General features: G+C 30.9%; 4 protein-coding genes across 17 annotated transcripts in view; 1 reads left to right on the plus strand and 3 right to left on the minus strand.

The window, feature by feature from the left end:
* The window catches only part of Beta-spec (spectrin beta chain), a 32,673-nt gene extending 32,484 nt beyond the window's left edge, over positions 1-189 (minus strand). For all 5 annotated transcript variants that reach the window (XM_072898318.1, XM_072898316.1, XM_072898314.1 and 2 more), the window contains exon 1: positions 20-189. The gene's annotated coding sequence lies outside the window, so the exon portion shown is untranslated. The remainder of the gene's footprint in view (positions 1-19) is intronic.
* A 1,579-nt stretch (positions 190-1,768) lies between these two features.
* Vps39 (vacuolar protein sorting 39) lies at positions 1,769-5,701 on the minus strand. Its single transcript, XM_072898117.1, has 11 exons — positions 5,434-5,701; positions 5,166-5,339; positions 4,801-5,056; positions 4,488-4,720; positions 4,157-4,401; positions 3,551-3,964; positions 3,132-3,449; positions 2,644-3,070; positions 2,475-2,576; positions 2,033-2,357; positions 1,769-1,912 (listed from the first exon to the last, which is right to left on the minus strand). The coding sequence occupies exons 1-11, from the start codon at positions 5,501-5,503 to the stop codon at positions 1,849-1,851; spliced, it is 2,628 nt and encodes an 875-aa protein (XP_072754218.1). The 5' UTR covers positions 5,504-5,701; the 3' UTR covers positions 1,769-1,848.
* A 176-nt stretch (positions 5,702-5,877) lies between these two features.
* On the plus strand, positions 5,878-9,558 carry Tip60 (Histone acetyltransferase Tip60). Its single transcript, XM_072897835.1, has 5 exons — positions 5,878-6,020; positions 6,135-6,192; positions 6,735-6,803; positions 6,876-7,965; positions 8,051-9,558. Exons 1-5 carry the CDS (start codon positions 5,976-5,978, stop codon positions 8,157-8,159), a joined length of 1,371 nt encoding a protein of 456 aa, XP_072753936.1. The 5' UTR covers positions 5,878-5,975; the 3' UTR covers positions 8,160-9,558.
* Positions 9,176-18,955, minus strand: part of Rsh (Rap GTPase activating protein radish) — a 136,726-nt gene continuing 126,946 nt past the window's right edge. For 9 of the 10 annotated variants that reach the window (XM_072897824.1, XM_072897823.1, XM_072897821.1 and 6 more), the window contains 3 exons: positions 18,671-18,780; positions 17,226-17,747; positions 12,143-17,027 (listed from right to left, as the gene is read on the minus strand). In XM_072897824.1, coding sequence (XP_072753925.1) covers positions 16,875-17,027; positions 17,226-17,747; positions 18,671-18,780 — 785 coding nt within the window. In that variant the 3' untranslated portion in view covers positions 12,143-16,874. Of the gene's footprint in view, positions 9,314-12,142; positions 17,028-17,225; positions 17,748-18,670; positions 18,781-18,955 lie in introns of those variants that run through there. The other variant, XM_072897816.1, reaches the window with a different exon arrangement.

Consider the following 18,955-nt stretch of genomic DNA (forward strand, 5'->3'; position numbering starts at 1 on the left):
GATCAAAGAGGATACTTACCCTCGAGTAAGGACACCCCGTCGCACCGTTCTGTCCCGCAATTGGCATAAAAGTCTCTCTCGCCCGGTGTACACACAAAAGAAAAAACCCACCAAATAACGATCCAACACCGAGCCACTCGTCCACACACCCGACCGGCGCGCAACCGACTGAGTGTACACGGCGTTCACCTACGCCGCCGCAGCTAGTCCCTTTGTGGAAAAGACTGCGGCGTCGCACTGCGTCGAGCGCAGACGCGAGGCGGACAGTCGGATGGAGTGAGACAGAGAATGCGCGGCGGGAGCGACAGTTTTGCCTCTCTGCCTCTGGCCAGCAAATTTGATTTTCCTCCGAAATAATCCATTTTTCGAAACGCACATGATATCGGTATAGCTCGCGTTGTGTGATACGGAAATCGACGCTTATACGGATCGTATCTCAGCCTAAATTATTATGATTAAAATACGTGAATTTAAAATATAGTTTCGTAAATTTCGGACAAATGATTCGATTGTGAGAAATGAAGAGAAAGGGGGGGGAGAGAGAGAGAGAGAGAGAGAGAGAGAGAGAGAGAGAGAGCTTTTTTCTTCGGATAGCAATATATATAAACGGACAAATAAATATTTCCTGATACAGCCTCTCAAATCGCGGTTACGAAAAGATTGTTATCTGTCATAATTTAGTTGGGTCATGCATGTGTCGGTGCTAAAATTAATTATCGGATATAATATTCATTCGGACAAAAATTATTATATTATATATGTATTATATATTATATAAGAATGTATATTCTTGTAGAAAAAAAGTCGAACGATCAATATCTTTTTTTTTTTCGGGGAAAATACTTCGTAAAAAAGATAATTTAAATTTTGTACTTTGCAAATTTTGAGATAAAAAGAATCTATAATCTTGTTATTGTATGAATATTAATTTTTGCGTATAGCATATGTAAATAAAATATGAATAAAATATGAATTACCTTGAATCAAAAGAGATAACATATAATTAATCACTCTTTCAACGATCGTAGAATTTTCATCAGTACTGTACTCGCTTTATCTTTCAGGCGTAGGAATACAAGACGTCGCTTATGACATCATCCTGTTTACTTGTATTCTGGACCGCGGGCACGCCCTATCCTCCGTATTAATCGTATAAGTTTTTTTTGTTATAATACAGATGCATACGCATGCATATTAAGCTTATCGTTATCGCACATTGTGTGTGAAAAAACTGCGCGACACTTGTGCAAAAGGACCACGTTCCGATTTCGAAAGTTTCAATTTCGAATATCACGCGCGCGATCATGTAGCCAATCACATAGTTTCAGCATCAGTAGATTTAATTTCTTTATAGATACACTATTTTGTATTATACTTATTTTATTTCGCACAAAAAGAATAACGTAATGCAGCTATATAAAGTACTTAATAACAACTCATAGAAGAGATACTGCACGTTCTTAAAATTTTATTTTATAACTACTTTTTTTTTTTCAAAGCGACTTACAATACAAATGCATGAACAAATAAAACATTTCATTTTTATATTTTTTATATTTGTTTTTACAATTATCTTATAGTATGCAACATAAAAAGTGCAAAGAAAAAAAGATTACAAAGATTGAGAGATTCTTATGAGAAATAGCCTTAATAATAATAAGTAGGCTTTTATAGTAAGATAATCTCTCTGCGTTTTATATATTAATTATAATTATATTATATAATTATATAATATATATATATAAATTTTTCATATGTATGAAATCCGTTTAAAAAAATGTACATTTAATATATACAATCTTAGAGATGATATATAATTTTAATTATATAATGTGCAACTCTACTTTTTTATGCTTTGCGATCTTGACAAGAATAATGCACTATATCACCATTAGGATACCTAGCAAAAGCACTGAAAAAAACAGAATTAATTAGTATCATATAAATATAATTTATATCAAATATGATCCGATAGGTTTTATAAGTTTGAATTATAAAATGTACATATATATATATATATTTATATACAAACCTTTGGTTGCCAAAACGTTTTTTACAAACTGGACATATATTAAATTCTGTCATGAGGACGCTCTGTGACTCGTAATGCATTCGTTGTTCTTGCACTTGTAAATGTTCTGCGTAAAGCAGTCCTTTTAGAACCTGTGTTCTTCGCCTCGCATTTAAATTATTTTGTAAACTAACTTCCAAGAAATGTTTTATTCTACCGATAGGTACAGAATCAGGTAAAACTTTCAGAGCTTTCATAGGATTTATTTTTGAGGCATGTTCCTCTAATAATTGAAGGGCCATTTCTAAGTCTGGTTGTGCCGTTCTTTGGATTTCAGGATTACAACCTTGTCAGAGAAAAAAATATAACATAATTAAAATTATAATTATAATTATATATGAATTATTTAGAAAGTTAAATAGACATATAAATTAAAATATTATTTATATATCAATATTTATACCAGCCATTAAAACTCCTTCGTTATCTGGTTTCAACAACTGCTGAATTAGTAAAACGTATACTTCGTCAGCATTATCCGTTTGTTTTTCCATAAAATCTTGATCTTGAAATAATTTCCAATTAGTAATTAGATTTTTTTACTTAATATATAAAATTTCTGAGTTACTCACTTTGATATCTTGTATACACATTTTGGCAATATTGTATTGCACGTGGTATATCATTTAAAAGACTAATATATATCGATATAGCTTGTTGATGACGACCAAGTCGTCCAAGTATAATTGCACGTTCCTCAAACAAACAGTCAAATGGAAAATGCACCAATATTGTCTCAGGAGTATAATGTGTCGATTTCTCCAAGAATTGTTGCAATTTTTGTCGTATGTGTTGAGAGGCTTCTTTCTCTGCTGGTGTTGCATTAGCATTCATAGAACTTAGACATTTCTCTTTATATTGATGTATCAAAACATTATGAAATAATGGATTAGTATCTTCCCAAAGATGTACCACGTGCTCTAGGTATTGTATTACTAAGTCTTTATGGGAACGCAAAAGGTAATCTAATATCTTTGGTCTAGGTAATTGTTCTACTTCCTGTAAATTAACAGAATACATTAATAAAAAGTTTTGAAATAAAAAGAACAAATATATGTACCTGAATATCTTCCATAAATATTCTGAGGCCTTGTTCTGGATCCTCTGTTAAAACCCATCCAGCAAATTTCAAAATTAAATCCATATGATCCTTGCCAAGATGCTGTAAATATTGTATAGTCCTCTCAGTGCCTTTCAGACTAGAATCATTTTCTTTTGCATGCTTCTCCAAAAGTTCCAGCGCTTTCTTATGTTGCCCTTTAGTTTGATACAATATAATGAGTTCTGGATATTTTTGATGCATTAACAAAGTTTTCTCAGCTTCTGCTAAGTGACAGTGATTCAGTCTAAGTAAAGGTGCCACCAAAGCATCAGTAGTCTAAAATAAAATTCATTTAATATTTATTTTGTGAATAACTTTTATGAGAATTTATTTCATATGCAATTTTTTGTCTTCTTTTTTGTCTGTTTTTCTTTTACCTGTAAGTAACATTTTAAAAGAGTAGTATCAATGATCTTCAAAAGCTGTTCCGTAGCTACTGCAGTTAGATTCTTTTCGCTATTTAATCCATCTTTTTCTTTAAGCTCTTTATCTTTTGCCATTAGTTTATGTCTAACTTCAGTTAGAAAAACTATTAATGCACGTAAGCCTTTTTCCAACTCATGGTCTTGCAATTTTGGCAAGCTGGGTGTTGGTTCACTAGGTTCATGAGTATTGGTTGATGGTGCTAAATCTGGAAATAACCTGATTACCTCATATGGATCAGTCCCCAATTTTAAAAACAAATCCATTGCATCTTGGAATCGCTTATTGTAAAACAAATAATGAGCATATAATGTTTGTATTTTATACGTCTGTCTAACTTTCTCTTCATCTGTTATGTCTGACAAGTTCTGAGAAAAAAAATTATATGTATATGAAATTATACAATTAATATTATATTTTAAAATATTATAATAAATTATAATAAGATTTAATATAGAGATAATATAAATTATAAATCATAATAAGATTATATAATTTATATTAAAAAAAACTTATAACATTATTCTAATTTATATGATATACATGTATAATTAACGTACAGTTAATTGTAATGCCAATTGAAATTGATTTTGTTCCAGTAATGTCCTAATCTGTAAAGTAACATCTATTGCCTTGATACACCAAATCTGACTGATAGATGCCACAAAGACTTTTCCTTGTTTACATCGATATATAAGTCGAGCTTTATTTAAATCTTTTATTGTCTGAATATGTAGACATCCTTCTAATGTATACACCTCTAATCTCTCATGCACAATACCTAATAAGTAAGGATCATCCCATGCTGAAAACAATTATAAAAATCTGGTCAATCGCAATTTAAAGAAATAAAAAGATTAATGAAATTAAAAAATAAAGTTTACACTATACCTATTGCACTAGGTGCATCCGACCATTTTATAGGACTGTGCTGAACCAACTCTCCTTTTGTATCCATAACAAATGATTGAAAATCTTTTCCCAATACAAAAGAACTGTCTGATAATTTTGTAATACTTGGTTCTGGAGATTTACCAGTGGGAAAGAGTTCTTTAGCTTTACCATTTAAATCGAAAATGGTATAAGATAATCCTCGAAATCCTAGTATCAATGTTTCACCACACCTTAATAATTGATATTAAGTTGATCAGAAAAAGTTATTATATTAAGGTTTTTTAATAACTTTTTTTAATATGTATTTTACCATGATAATTGACGGGGTATATCTGGCACAGTTAACTCAAAATCATTAAATTCTTCAAATTTCTTTCCTTTCCAGTAATATAACTGTAATTTCCGTTTGACAGCAACACATAAGCGCACTACAGTATTTTTTTTCCCTGTCAAACTCTGAGTTGATTGAACATCCAAAGTGAATAAAGTAGCACCACGAGTTTTTGGTAACTGATATATTTGTTGAAAGTTTGGTGAATTCAAATCGTGAGTGCACACAATATTATCTGTAATTTTCCATAGTTAAATCAATATAAAATAAAAATACATCATTAAATTACATTGTCTATATAAATTAATTTAAAATAAAAAAACCCAGTATTATCTTAATTATACCTGTCAAGATGATTAATAAATTATACTCTGGCACAACATCTATCTGATTGATCCGTTTTTTGTTAAAGTTCTTGCTATGACGTAGTAATTCTAGCTTGTGACTGTCGTCAAACACTGATGGAACATTGTACATAAGAAGATGACCCTCTCTTGTGCCTATTAATAAGTTATCGTCTGAAATAAACAACACAATAAATAATGAATACTACTGAGAATAATTTCTTGTATATAAGTTAATTATATTAATAATAAGAATTATATTACTCACCATAAGCTGCCATAGACTCGATTTGCACAGTAATATTTAATATAGACGTTTCCTCATAAGCGTCGTGCATTGTTGCGGTTTAAAAATAATATCCTGTGTGTCAATTAAATTTTTCAAATGTCAATTGTGTACTCCTTTTCTTTTCTGTGTAACTTGACTCAACTTGACTTTGTAATCTTCTCTCTGATAATTTTTGGTATCAGCTGGTATAATCTTACACCATGAGAAAAATTATAGATAGCGCGCTGAGAAATTGTTTCATTATCGACCATACGAAGATCTACGTTCATACCTAATACTAAAGATTCATAGGTAGCGCCCATAAGAGGAAAAGAGACAAAAGACACGCTAAAGAGAGCAGACCTAGATATAATCTAGTGACTTTAAAAATGCCGACAGAGAGTGCCCATACTAGTTGTACTATAGTCTCGGTTTACGGTTTGCTCTCGAGGGTTGTCAATCTTTAATAAGTACGTCGTCTGTGGCGAGAGCTTCAAAACAAAATTTCCTTTGGCAATTAATTTGTTGAATTTTTGATTGAAATGATCGAGGAACACGACGAACACGAAACAATATGCGATTCAGTGGTAAGTGGTGTAATACATTGAATGCGAAAATGTTGGCGGATTATTTATTATTATCTGGAAAAACATGCAAACCACAAATATGTAAATGTAATGATATTCTAACCTTTTTTTTAGAATTCACTGGTCGAGGGTTGTCGTTTACCAGTTAGAATGATTACTACGAATGATTGGCGTAAGTAAATAAATAACACACATATTGTTTCATTAATGCTCTAAGGAATGTTTCACTATAAAAAAATCGATTTTTCTTTTTTATTTGACTAACTTTTGAAAGATTGAACTTATATCTTGACGATTAATGTTATAAACTATCATCAAATTGCAGGACAAAGTTATTATATAAATAGAAAGTTTTATTGCAAAAGATTAATTGTAAAAGAATGTAGATTAATAGATTGTAAAAAATATAAGTAGATTATAAAAAATATGAAGATTTTGAAAATATTATGTAATTATGTGTATTGATTTGTATTATTTTCTATGGTAATGATCTTTGTTTATATATATATTTCTTATAAGTTTAATTTTATATATAACTTTTAAGTTTAAGAATTTTATTGTATTTAGATAATACAATTTGTTTGTAATAAATGTTGCAATATACAAAATAGCAATTTTTTTTATTTATGTTTATATTATTTTTAAAATATATAATACTATTTAAAATATATATATATCATTTTAATATTAATATAACTTAACCTCTATCTATAGCTCTTGCCGAAATCATCAGTGTCAAAGATGTACAAGGTGTCAAATGTTATTATGTACACTATGTGGATTGTAAGTAAAGAATTTAGCATTTGAGTATAAAAATCTCAAGTAATATTATTGTCATAATTGTGTTTTTTTTAGTCAACAAACGATTGGATGAATGGGTTATGGAGGCTTCTTTGGACACTAGAAAAGTCCAATATCCTCGTCGTGAAGGAACAACACCAGGAACTGGCGCAGCAACGCCAAAAAAACAAGCTGTTAGTAGACCTCCTAGTCCCTGTAGTGTTAGCAATGAACCAGTCAATGGTAATGCCGTGCTACAAGCTGCGCTACAAAAGAAAATGTCTAGAAAAAGAAAGGCGACATTTCTAGAAAATGAAGATTCTCAGGATGGTCCTCCACCACAAACCGCTACGCCAGGGCCCAGACCTACTGGCTCTCTAGTAGCGCATCAGAATGATGATGTAGTCACGAGAATGAAAAACGTAGAATTAATTGAATTAGGTCGTCATAGAATAAAACCTTGGTATTTTAGCCCATATCCACAGGAGATGGTGAATTTAAATTGTATATATATCTGCGAGTTCTGCCTGAAATACAGAAAGAATCGAAAATGCTTGGAGAGACATTTAGTCAAATGTAATCTACGTCATCCACCTGGAAATGAGATATATAGGAAAGGATCTATATCATTTTTCGAGATTGACGGTCGTAAGAATAAAAACTATGCACAAAACCTTTGTTTACTAGCAAAGCTATTCTTGGATCACAAAACTCTCTACTACGATACAGATCCCTTTTTGTTCTACGTAATGACAGAATTTGACAGCAGAGGATTTCATATAGTTGGCTATTTTTCCAAGGAGAAGGGATCGACAGAAGATCACAATGTAGCGTGTATTCTAACACTGCCACCATACCAGAGAAGAGGTTACGGCAAGCTCTTGATAGAATTTTCCTATGAGCTATCGAAATTTGAAGGAAAGACGGGCTCTCCGGAAAAGCCACTGTCCGATTTAGGTTTGCTTTCGTATCGAAGTTACTGGGCGCACACAATACTCGACATCCTGTTAAATATAAAGCCTGTGGTAGAGAATGAGAAACCACAGATAACAATAAACGAAATCTCCGAGATTACATCGATTAAAAAGGAGGACGTGATATCGACTTTGCAAAATCTGAATCTCATTAATTACTACAAGGGACAATATATTGTGACATTAAATAGGTAATTTATTACCAAGATGAAAGGAGATTAGCTACAATTTATCTAATTTGATGAAATCTTCATCCTGAGGTATGTTTATTTGCAGGGATATTATTGAACAACATTCAGCTGCAATGGAAAAAAGACAGATTAGAATAGATCCTAAATGTCTACATTGGACACCAAAAGACTGGAGTGTTAGAGCTAAATGGTGAAAAAAATCCTGAATTGACAATAAAATGAGTTAAGTGATGTTAATTTGTTTTAAAATTATTTTTTAAAATTCTAGAAATAATTGCGATTGATGAATATACATAAATTATACACACGCGCGCGCGCGCGTATGTGTGTGTGTGTGTGTGTGTGTATGCATATGTATATACATACACAACTTTTGTATATCCATCAATCGTAATATATATATATATATATATATATATATATATATATATTTATTAATCATTGACCTCAAATGGTCTAGCGTTTTAATAAGACTGTATTTGGCATTGTGTACGCTTATTGCGATGCTATCTAGAGGTATGTCGACGTACGTAAATTTTCGGTTGTAGAGAGTTAAGATCATACGGCACGAGTATTTCACCTCACAAAATATTTACTGTAACGACATGTACTTTAGAGCCAAATGCAATGTTTTAATATGGTGATTAGAATCTTTTTAAACGTATGCAAAAACGTTGTTGCTATGTGACGGTCGACTTGTATAGAAAATCTATCAATCCTGTGTAGTATTGTATATAAATGTGATTTTATAACATACTTACAATTTCTCAATAGCTCAAACGTATTCAAATTTTATAGGGAAGGATTGTATAGGCTCAATACTCAGACTGCTGTTTATAATTCAACTTTTAGTATACAAAGACAAAATGTAGACATCATACCTATTCATCTTACCATATGCATCATATCTATTGCGTGTATGTAAATATGTACACACCTTTTCATAGATGTTATGATATATTGTACATTTCTTTGCGATATAATTAAAATAATTTAAATAATAACGAATACTATAAAACAAGTATTATAAAAATAAGTATTTGTTAAAAGTGTATACATACTGTGTATTCACAAAGTACATGCAAGCAATCTTATTTCAAGAATAACTTTTAGCTTACCATTATTATTGATTGTGAAATGTAATTAATTGAGAAATGTAAATAATTTACTAAATTCCGAATATAATTATACATATATATTATTAAATGCCGTCCAGGATTTATTTTTCATTTGTGACTTTATTGCAATATAATCAAATATTAAATTTTTAGCTTATAATTGATACTTATATATTACAAAGTGGATGAGGAGTCGCTCTTGATGTAGATGATCCCTGATCATGTTTTTGCTTTGTAACAAAAAACAGAATTATATTTAGTTACCAATATAAAGTAAATTTTAGCTTCTTAATTTATTCTTATTTTTATTTTAACTAGAATATCTTATACTGAATGTAATATATGATTTTAATATATCTATGAATCTTTGTCATATTTTTTAATAGGAAAAATTTCTCATAAAAAATATGCCGAGTGTTTACATATAAAATTTTTATAAGGATATATGTAGTAGGATAATATGCAGAAAGAAAAAGCGAGATTAGTAAAAAAAAATTATGTGATTAGTCATAAATTATTTACATTGATTAGTGTATTAATTACAAAAATTTTTGTTTTAATCAATAAATTTGATTTTAACTAATAAAGTCAATAAAATTAATTAAAGTTTTATGTAATTCATGTAATAAATGTTCAAATTAACTTAATTCAGTCAATTAGAAAAGTAAGATAATTTATACTGTGAAAAATTTATACTTCTACTTTTCCAGTTAACTGAGTTAAATTATTTTTTTTTTAATTTATACACGCAAAACTTTAATTATTTTTATAACTTTATTGATCAAACAAATTTTTATAATTAATACTTTATTAGTAAAACAAATTTTTGGATTAATATAATAGCAAACAATAATTTTACGACTAACTGCGTCAATTTTTTTCATAATTCATTTTCCTCGATTAAAACGTTAATTGCTTGAAAAATTAATCTCAATTATCACTTATGAATAATAAAAATACAAAGGTTTGCAAGAGCTAGAAAATTTTAAGATGTTATCGATTTTTTCATAATCGTAATAGTAGTAATAAAAAGACTTTATAAGACAGAAATTTGTGTTTTGCTTTTTCTGTAATATATAGCAAATAAAAAGAAGAAAAAGAGTTATTTTACGGGTATCTCTCTCTACATTCTATTATATACTAATATGATAGGATTTACGTATAGAGAATTCTAGCACAATACATTTTTATTGCCTATATTACATAATAGATCAGTCACGTTATCGTCTTTAAAAAATAGTTTGCTCGTATGAATATAAATTACAATTTCACTTTCACTCACACATACAGATTCGCGACAGACTTTGTTTCGGTGAGCGAGAAGATAAAAGAAAACACTCTTTAGACACGACTTTTTAAATACAGCATCTTTTATGTGTTTATGTGTATATATGTATGTATATAGATATATAGATATATTTTTTTATATTCAACAGTAACATCACAGTAGCTTCATATACAATAAATCTTTGTTCATAATTTTATCTGTCTTTTTGTATTCGTTACCACGCAAGCGTGACACGGCGAGTTCCTAAAAGATTCATCACGTGAATACGACGACAAGCGAGAAGGAAGAAACTCGTGTGTGCACGCACTTTTCATAATTGTCAGGTCACAATGTGTGTGTGATCTCATATATTTATATATATATACCGATATGATCGCATGAAACTGGAAACGCTTTTTTGATATCGTAAATCCATTGATATATATTCTGTCCATCACATACACACTATTATTAATTTGAATTCATGTACACAACAATGCGAGTATGATATATCAGGATAACAAATTATCAATCGAGTATAATGCGTACACCTCACGATTTATTGCGAAGCACACACACACACATTCCGAAACATGTAGACAATAATTCATTCGACTGATTACAAACTGATATAAATCACTCAATACTTTCATATTTAAAGAAATGTATGAAATCCAGAAAATCGAGAATCATGACTTTTTCTTATATTAATCACATTAACAAGTAATTCAAATTTTTTTTTTATCTATAAACAAGATTTTTTTAAATTTAATTTAATTTAATATTTAATATAAATTTTTAGATGAGATTTTTCCCTATTACTTTTCATCAATTATCGTTAAAATATCCTTCAAAAATCAGAGTACTCTCTGGAATTCATAATATTATATAAGAGTTTGAAATTAAAAAATTTATAATTTATCTATATTATGTGATTTTCAAAATATAAATTGACAAATTCAGAAAAAAGTATAGTCGCGACTTCTTGCCGCTGTGTTTGTTTCGCAACATGCGTGCAATGAGTGGACAATACCTTTTTCCCTCTTAACAATAACGACAACAACAACAACAACGAGACGATGAAAATTCAATGGCAGCGATATAATGTCGAGGACAGCGAATATTTAACAAGATAAGAATGACGACACGTACACGATATCGCAACAACGCATTTATAGACTATCATACGAATAACCAGACGCATACCAGAGAATTTGAAAAGCGCTTAAAATTACGCACAACCCTCGTAAATCGCACGGAACGCAGCTCGCCATCAATTGCAAGATTATTTTTATTCAGACGTACATCGAGCCTCGGGTAATGAAATTGCATATTCATCTTTGCATATCATCACCGTAAGTTCAGAAGAAAATACAGACTCTCTATAATCACTTGATTAACATATCCAATAAATTATAATATGTATATAAATTATATGTCAACAATTCAATACAGTATAGTTTTTTTAACACAATCATTTGATAATAACTATAATAAATTTTAATTTTGATGAAAGTTATAATTAGGAGAATAGTCCCAAAAGTATCTTATCATAGAATATAATAGAATATTATACAATCAAAATTTATAATATCAAAAGTATTAATATATATATATATATATATATATATATATATATATATATATATATATATATATAAGAATTAAAACTAAGAGCTTATATATATATATATATATATATAAGCTCTTAGTTTTAATTCTTCGTGACATTTTATTCACTAATGGATTATTTTCGTAAAAGTTTTAAATGATGGTAAAATTATTCTTCTTAAATCCGTAAAAAAACTGCTCTTATTAACACAGTTTCTCTTAATCTTTTTCCAGATCGGAAACCCATATTCTCAATGTACGCCTAAAATTATTCTTATTCTACTTACTCGCCGAAATCCGCTCACGTGGCGTACAATATCTCGTCACATATAGTTTCAATTCGTCGCATTAAGTTATCTTTCTCTCTTCCTTTCACTCTCTCGTCCTGTTACATGTGCACATGTATGCCATATGTGCGCGTGTGTTCACATTTTTGTAATATACAATGTGTATACGTATATATATCTTTTTTTCATCTTGCCTCCTATTCTCCCTCCCCCCTCTTGCGAAGTAACTTCTTTATATATTTATTTATATATTATGAATGCATATACAGTTGTGTGAACAATAGGCGGCAATAGCTGGACAGAATGGCGTTCGATGACATTTTTTTTCGATTTTTTTAGGTGTTCTCTCGAGAGCGGAGATTGTGTCATGTCTCGGACACAATGTGTCTCCCCCTCTTTTTTTTTTCTTCTACGTTTTGATCGAGCAACGCCTGAACTGTCTCATCGAGTAAAAAAAGTGTTATTTTGTACATTAGTATATTCATGTCGCAGCGTGAGAGGAGGAAGAGCTATACACGACAGACGTGAGTTTGTACTGATTCATGGTATCCTTTTGGGGAAACTCAGCGCAGGTTTCAATTTTTTCACATCTCAAACAGATTATTGACATCGATATAATTTCGATGAAAGAGAGACAGACAGAAAGAAAAGAGAGAGAGAGAGAGAGAGAGAGTGAAGGAGGTGAGGAAGAGGGAGAAGCGGGAAAATGTAATTTGCAATGATCTTTGTAAATACATAAAATTGTACTTTACGAAACCATTTTTACATATCTATAAAATTTCAGCTGTCATCGAAATAATATATCGATTTCACAAATATATCATGTTTTAGATAACCGTGAATATATAATTTTTTATGCACAAACGTACACATTTAGTAGATGAATGTTCGCGGGATTATATGTTTATGTACGTTAATTTGATATTTGTGTTTGATTAGACGTCGAGCTTATATTATATGCAATTACATAACTGACATTATGTACTATACAACTACAGAAATTTTATCAGCAATCTTTGAGTGAACCTGCGCCGAGTTTCATTCCGATAAATATAACGCGCGATGAATAAATGAGCTTACGACGTCTCCATTTAAACTGGGAGAGAACCGTCGTAAATAAAATATGACCAATCGAATACACTTCGATCACACACTAAACATCTACGATTACATACTGACGAAGTAGAATATCGAGTTTCGCTCATTCCACAATTCGTTTTTTTATTGTGATATTTATCGTTCGTTTTATCTCAATCATAGGATTATACATAATACATTAGATTGTACCTTCTAATATAATAAATTGATAGAAATTATTCCATATGTAATGATATATGTAATGATATATAGTGGATAAAATGAGAAGATTATATATATTTCGTGAAAATTAAGCTTACTTTTGTGAAAATTTACATTATAATAATTAATCATTTAATCTTTGACATAACTACTAATTAAATTGCTGTAAGATATAATTAATAATCACACTTGTACTAAATATAATGATAAATGACTTTTGCGTCGAACGGAGATACTTCGAAATTCTACTTCCGTCTAGTCGCTTGCCTGAACAATAAGACACTTAACAGTTTGGCGACCTCCGCATTGACGGGAGGAGACCGATTTTAATCCTCAACTTCTATGATTATATTTTAGATAAAATCATTACATCACGGCGAGATCAATTTTGATCCCAATAATTTAATTAAAGTGCAATCTTTTATCGTTATTGATATATTTACATCCAGTTTCATGCATATTCACGATAAAACGTAATCCATTAAATACATTCTGCAATTAAATGTTATTAAAATACAACACTACCAGATAATATTAAAATATTAATAGTATGTACTTATAAATATTTAATAGATTTCTGATAATGTAGTCCAAGTTACAAAAATAACCCTCTCTCAAAATCCAGGAATTGAAATAATCAAAAATATTCAATCGCATATATGTAAATGTGAATCACATTATTTTTATATATAACATACAACACATACGAACGTGTGCACTGGGAACAGATTTGAATACCTACCATCGTAGTAGTTGAGGATTAACGGCCTTTTACCTTTATACACGTTACATCGTAATATTACTTGTTACGTATATAATAACACAATATACAGCGGGGGATCGGCGCTCGAAAACATTACGTCATTATTGCGGGCGCCCAATCGAGATCATGTAAAAATATTTTCTTCCCTGGAATTGTCGAGGGAAGCAGTTTTGAAAGCAATCCTCCAGAGAAAAAGAGGCGACAAGTACGCGCAATTCTCGATCTGCGTATCAATCGCGCGTTTTTTTCCTCTCATTCTTTCTCTTTTTGCCTATCTTTTTGATATATATGCAGTCGTTACTGAAACATTACTGGCGCCAGGCTAGTCGAGATCTCTTATTTGAGATACGCAAAATTCGTCGAAATCACGTTGACCAAACTCGAGCGAAACCCACTCTTTTGGAACTCTGTTCGCTCGGCGGAAAAAAAAAAAAAAATTATCGATATGTCTCGTCTCTTCGTAAAACGGCAAGATCGATAGTCTACGATTGTGTAATAAAAAATTTCGCGGGTACAGTCGAGGCGAGTGTCTTTCGAGACGGATCTTGCTAAATGAAGAAGAGGCCCCCGCGCGCGCTATCGCGCGAAAAATTCTTTCTTCAGCCTGCCCCCTGTGGATTTTAGAATCTCTGCCTTAGAGTATTTGAAGATATAAAATCTACGATATAGAAAACAGAACAGATTTTGAATATATATGTTTTTTTTTTTTGTTTTTCCCCACATTCAACATCGATTCGCTTGTTTATCGTTACTATATTATTACTGCGTTATCATTATTTTTATCATTATTGTTGTTACTCATCGTTTAGCGTTTTATTCTTACCGATAGGTATGTATATATATATATATATATGTATATATATATATATATATATATATATATATATATATATATTTATATTTATATATCTCTTTAAGCTTACATAATTAAGTAAATCTGTTTTACGTGTTATATCAAGTAAGTAGGGCTTTCTTTTATGATACAGATTGTCATGTGTCGGCAATTTATTAAGTGCCGCCGATACGATACGCATGGATGCGTTCAATCAAAAATCTATTTGATCGATGACAGTCCAAATAAATTTCTCTTTCGACCGTTAACATTGCATTTAGAACTCGACACGACGACGTTATGATTCGTTTATGATTCGCTGCTTTCATTCTTTTTAACAATGTAAAAAAAAAAAAAAATAAAAAAATAAAATAGATGTCACATGACGAGTATCACTAGTCAGATTTATCTTCTCCATCGTCCATTTGCACTATTAGAACGTATATATATTTTTTAAGTAATTACTTTTTATTGTTAACTGACTCCAGATTTCATTGAATCTGCACCTCACTTGCAATCAATGCGCTTCGTATTTACCTTTATCGATCGCGCACTAGAGTTATATTAATATCAGCAAATTCCACATCTCTAAGAGATTGATGACGCCTACTCACAAAACTTTAATATGAAACGTCGATCACACCTTAATTGTGTGTCTTACTTCGTTCCTCAGCTCATTCATCAATACTAGGTATTTCTTGTCCTGCAAGACTTGGAAGAGCATTTTATACTATCGCAAACAACAATTCTTCGAGATCGCAACAGTTTATACAATAAATATTGAATTAAAATTATAAAATGTGTTTTTTTGAAAGATGATAGAAAAAATAAGTAGTGAGATGCATATAATTTCTAATAATTCTAATATATCATAGTTAGAATAATAGAATTTCATTAACACTTTCATTATATTTACTCCAGAATGGAAGTTTCAAAATTCAACTAATTCAGAGATTAGAAAATGTTTATCGTGGAAGCATTATAAAGCAATTATCGTTTTAAAATAATTTATTTTTTATTTGAGAATTTGGAAGCAAAGTTTACGGAGATTCTTAATGTATATAAAATGCGTTACTTGAAAAATAATTATGCCCAAGAACGCGTTGATCATTTATTTATATTTTCACCAACGTAGGCCAACATTTCACAAGTCCGATCGTGATATATGTCGAATGAGGGAAAGTCTCTTTTTCGAAGAAACTTTTAAATTCAGACAAATTTTTTAAAGAAACTTTTCAGAAATGTTCCTCGCAAATATCGTATCTTCATCAATATAAGATATAAAACTAATATCTCCTTAATAGATGATTTTACCTTGATGTCGCGAACAAAGTATACAGCTTGAAACACCATCAGACGTGATTGAATTATCACGCAAGAATTATGGAATAAAGTTTGCGCGGGTTCGAGTCGAGACTGTCTAAACTCATTGTTCGTTGAGAGGTTCGGCAGCGACCTTATACGGTTTCGGAGCAATCTATCAAAACACTTGTCAGGCCCTGCAGTGTAATTATCGATTCCTGCGTATCGAATTTCGTGGCCGTGGCCGGATGATCTAATTACAAATCACTGCTTACACGAGAAGCTCGGTTATTCTCGCACAATGTCCGCGATGACAGGACATGGGCGCGGCAAAACATTACGAAATAAGACTTTCTTTTTCGGAAAATGTCGATCAATCGTCGAAACGTATTTTCAGGTACACATTATGCTTACTAGGTTTTTCGTGTTTTCATAGTCCGCAGTCGAAACTCTCTTGATTCTGCACTTTCCTCTGGTATGCCTCCAAATAACTGTCGACATTTCTGTATATACCTGAATTTGCTTGAAACATGAGAGTCTCCAGGATACGTTCATTCCTTATGGCTTTCGACGGCAAAACGATCTGGATTAATGAAAAATACTTTTTAATAATTAATTTTATTATACATTAGTTATTCTCTGTTAATCGCATACGATGTAGATACCATTTTCATCTAATCATTTAGATAACTTAGTTATCTTTTCTTTATTATTCTATAATATTGTTTATATTTTTAGCTGATATTTATTTGCACCTATAATATATCTTTTCAATACGTACCCTGATTAATTCGTGGGGTGTTATCCTATATAATTTGAGATCCCTGCTGAGCCTTTCCATGATACACTTGAACTCTACTTTGGCATCCAGTTTAGTCGATTTAGTTTTGATTCTATGCTTCGCCCAACTCAACATTGCCTCGAACTTTTTAATCTCCACCACTTCGAGGCTACGGCACATGATCATTTGTACCATCGATTCGCTTAGAGTAAGGAAGTCCGGGTTCTGGAAGAGCTGATAAGCCCTCGTCTCGACGAACGCGAGGATCATATTGACCAATTCCGAAGCGGATGTGTATCGCCAGTAATAATTTTCGAGGGCGCATAACATCACGCAGACGATCTCGATTCTGAGGAACTGCTTAGCGTGGTGGAAGCAGGCCTGAAGTAATTCCGGTAGATCGTAATGTTCCGCGGCGCATATCAGACCCGGTATGTTGCTACACGTCAGCGGACAGGATCCGGTATGCAAATAATCCAGTAAAATTCGGAAAGTCTCCGGATCGAATTCGATGATATCAAACTGAAAATATATTTTTTACTGATCAGATTAAAACTATATGACTATAATAATTAATGTGTATGTACCTCATCTCGAAAGAATCTCAATCAATTTATAATGTTTATTACAAATATTGAGTTTTATTATTATAATTAACCTTTAGAGAGGGCGGGCATATTGTTTCGTAAAGTTTTATAATTTCAAGTAAGAATTTTTATATCTTTATTATAGTGTTGTACTATGAAAAATAAGCGACCCTTATAGAGCCAACATATTCTGGCTTCCCGTCCGGTACGGTAACAAAAATAGAAAAATTCCACAGAAAATTATACCACTATAAAATTCTAATTATCATAGAGTTTCATCTTTTATCTTAGTTTCGAATGAGAAAAATAGCCAAAAAATATATATTCACTAAAACATATATGAGTATATCATCAACAGATGTAACCTGTAAAAATTTAAGTTTTTAAATAAAATTTGAATTTGAATTACAATGTACCAAAAAGATCCTTATGTAAAATATTTAAAGTGAAAATAGTTCAAAGCCAAAAATATTGGCTTCCCGTCCTCTAAAGGTTAAAATTATTAAAAATTACACACATTTCACTAATTATTTTTTGTATCATCATCTAGAAAACATAAACAACACATTATATAATTTTCATTCAATATTTGTATAAACTGTGTTTTTTCGCGATGTCGAAAAAATTGTTCTTTCTGACAGCATAAGATGCTATTGTTATTTAAAAAAAAAATAAATATAGATGTAAATTAACAAAGAGAATAAAAACATTTTAATCTTATAAAATGTAAAATATTATAATTGTCTATTCTCTCTTAATTGCAATATCGATTACGCATTGTTCTGGAAATTGAAATTTATACAGTAATACCTTTATTTCTTTCTTAATATCGAGATACGTGTCTGACGTTCTACTCACCTCGGTCTGTGCTAATTTCGCTCTATCTACTTTTTGCGCGTCGGCGCAAACGCTGAGCCTTGGTACTGCTAATGATTGGGCTGCCTTGTCTTTATCTTTCACTTCTTTATCTGTAATGATATTTATTTTATTTTCAATTCATCCATCTACTCTATTATCAAATGAAGACTTATTATATGAACATATTATCTTTTTCTTTCTTTCTCTCTCATCACAGGCGGTTATTAAACATTAAGAAAAATTATCATTTCATTATTCCTATATGTACGTATTATTGGCTATATG

The sequence above is a fragment of the Anoplolepis gracilipes genome, chromosome 8 (genome assembly GCF_047496725.1).
Source record: "Anoplolepis gracilipes chromosome 8, ASM4749672v1, whole genome shotgun sequence".
NCBI lineage: Eukaryota > Metazoa > Arthropoda > Insecta > Hymenoptera > Formicidae > Anoplolepis > Anoplolepis gracilipes.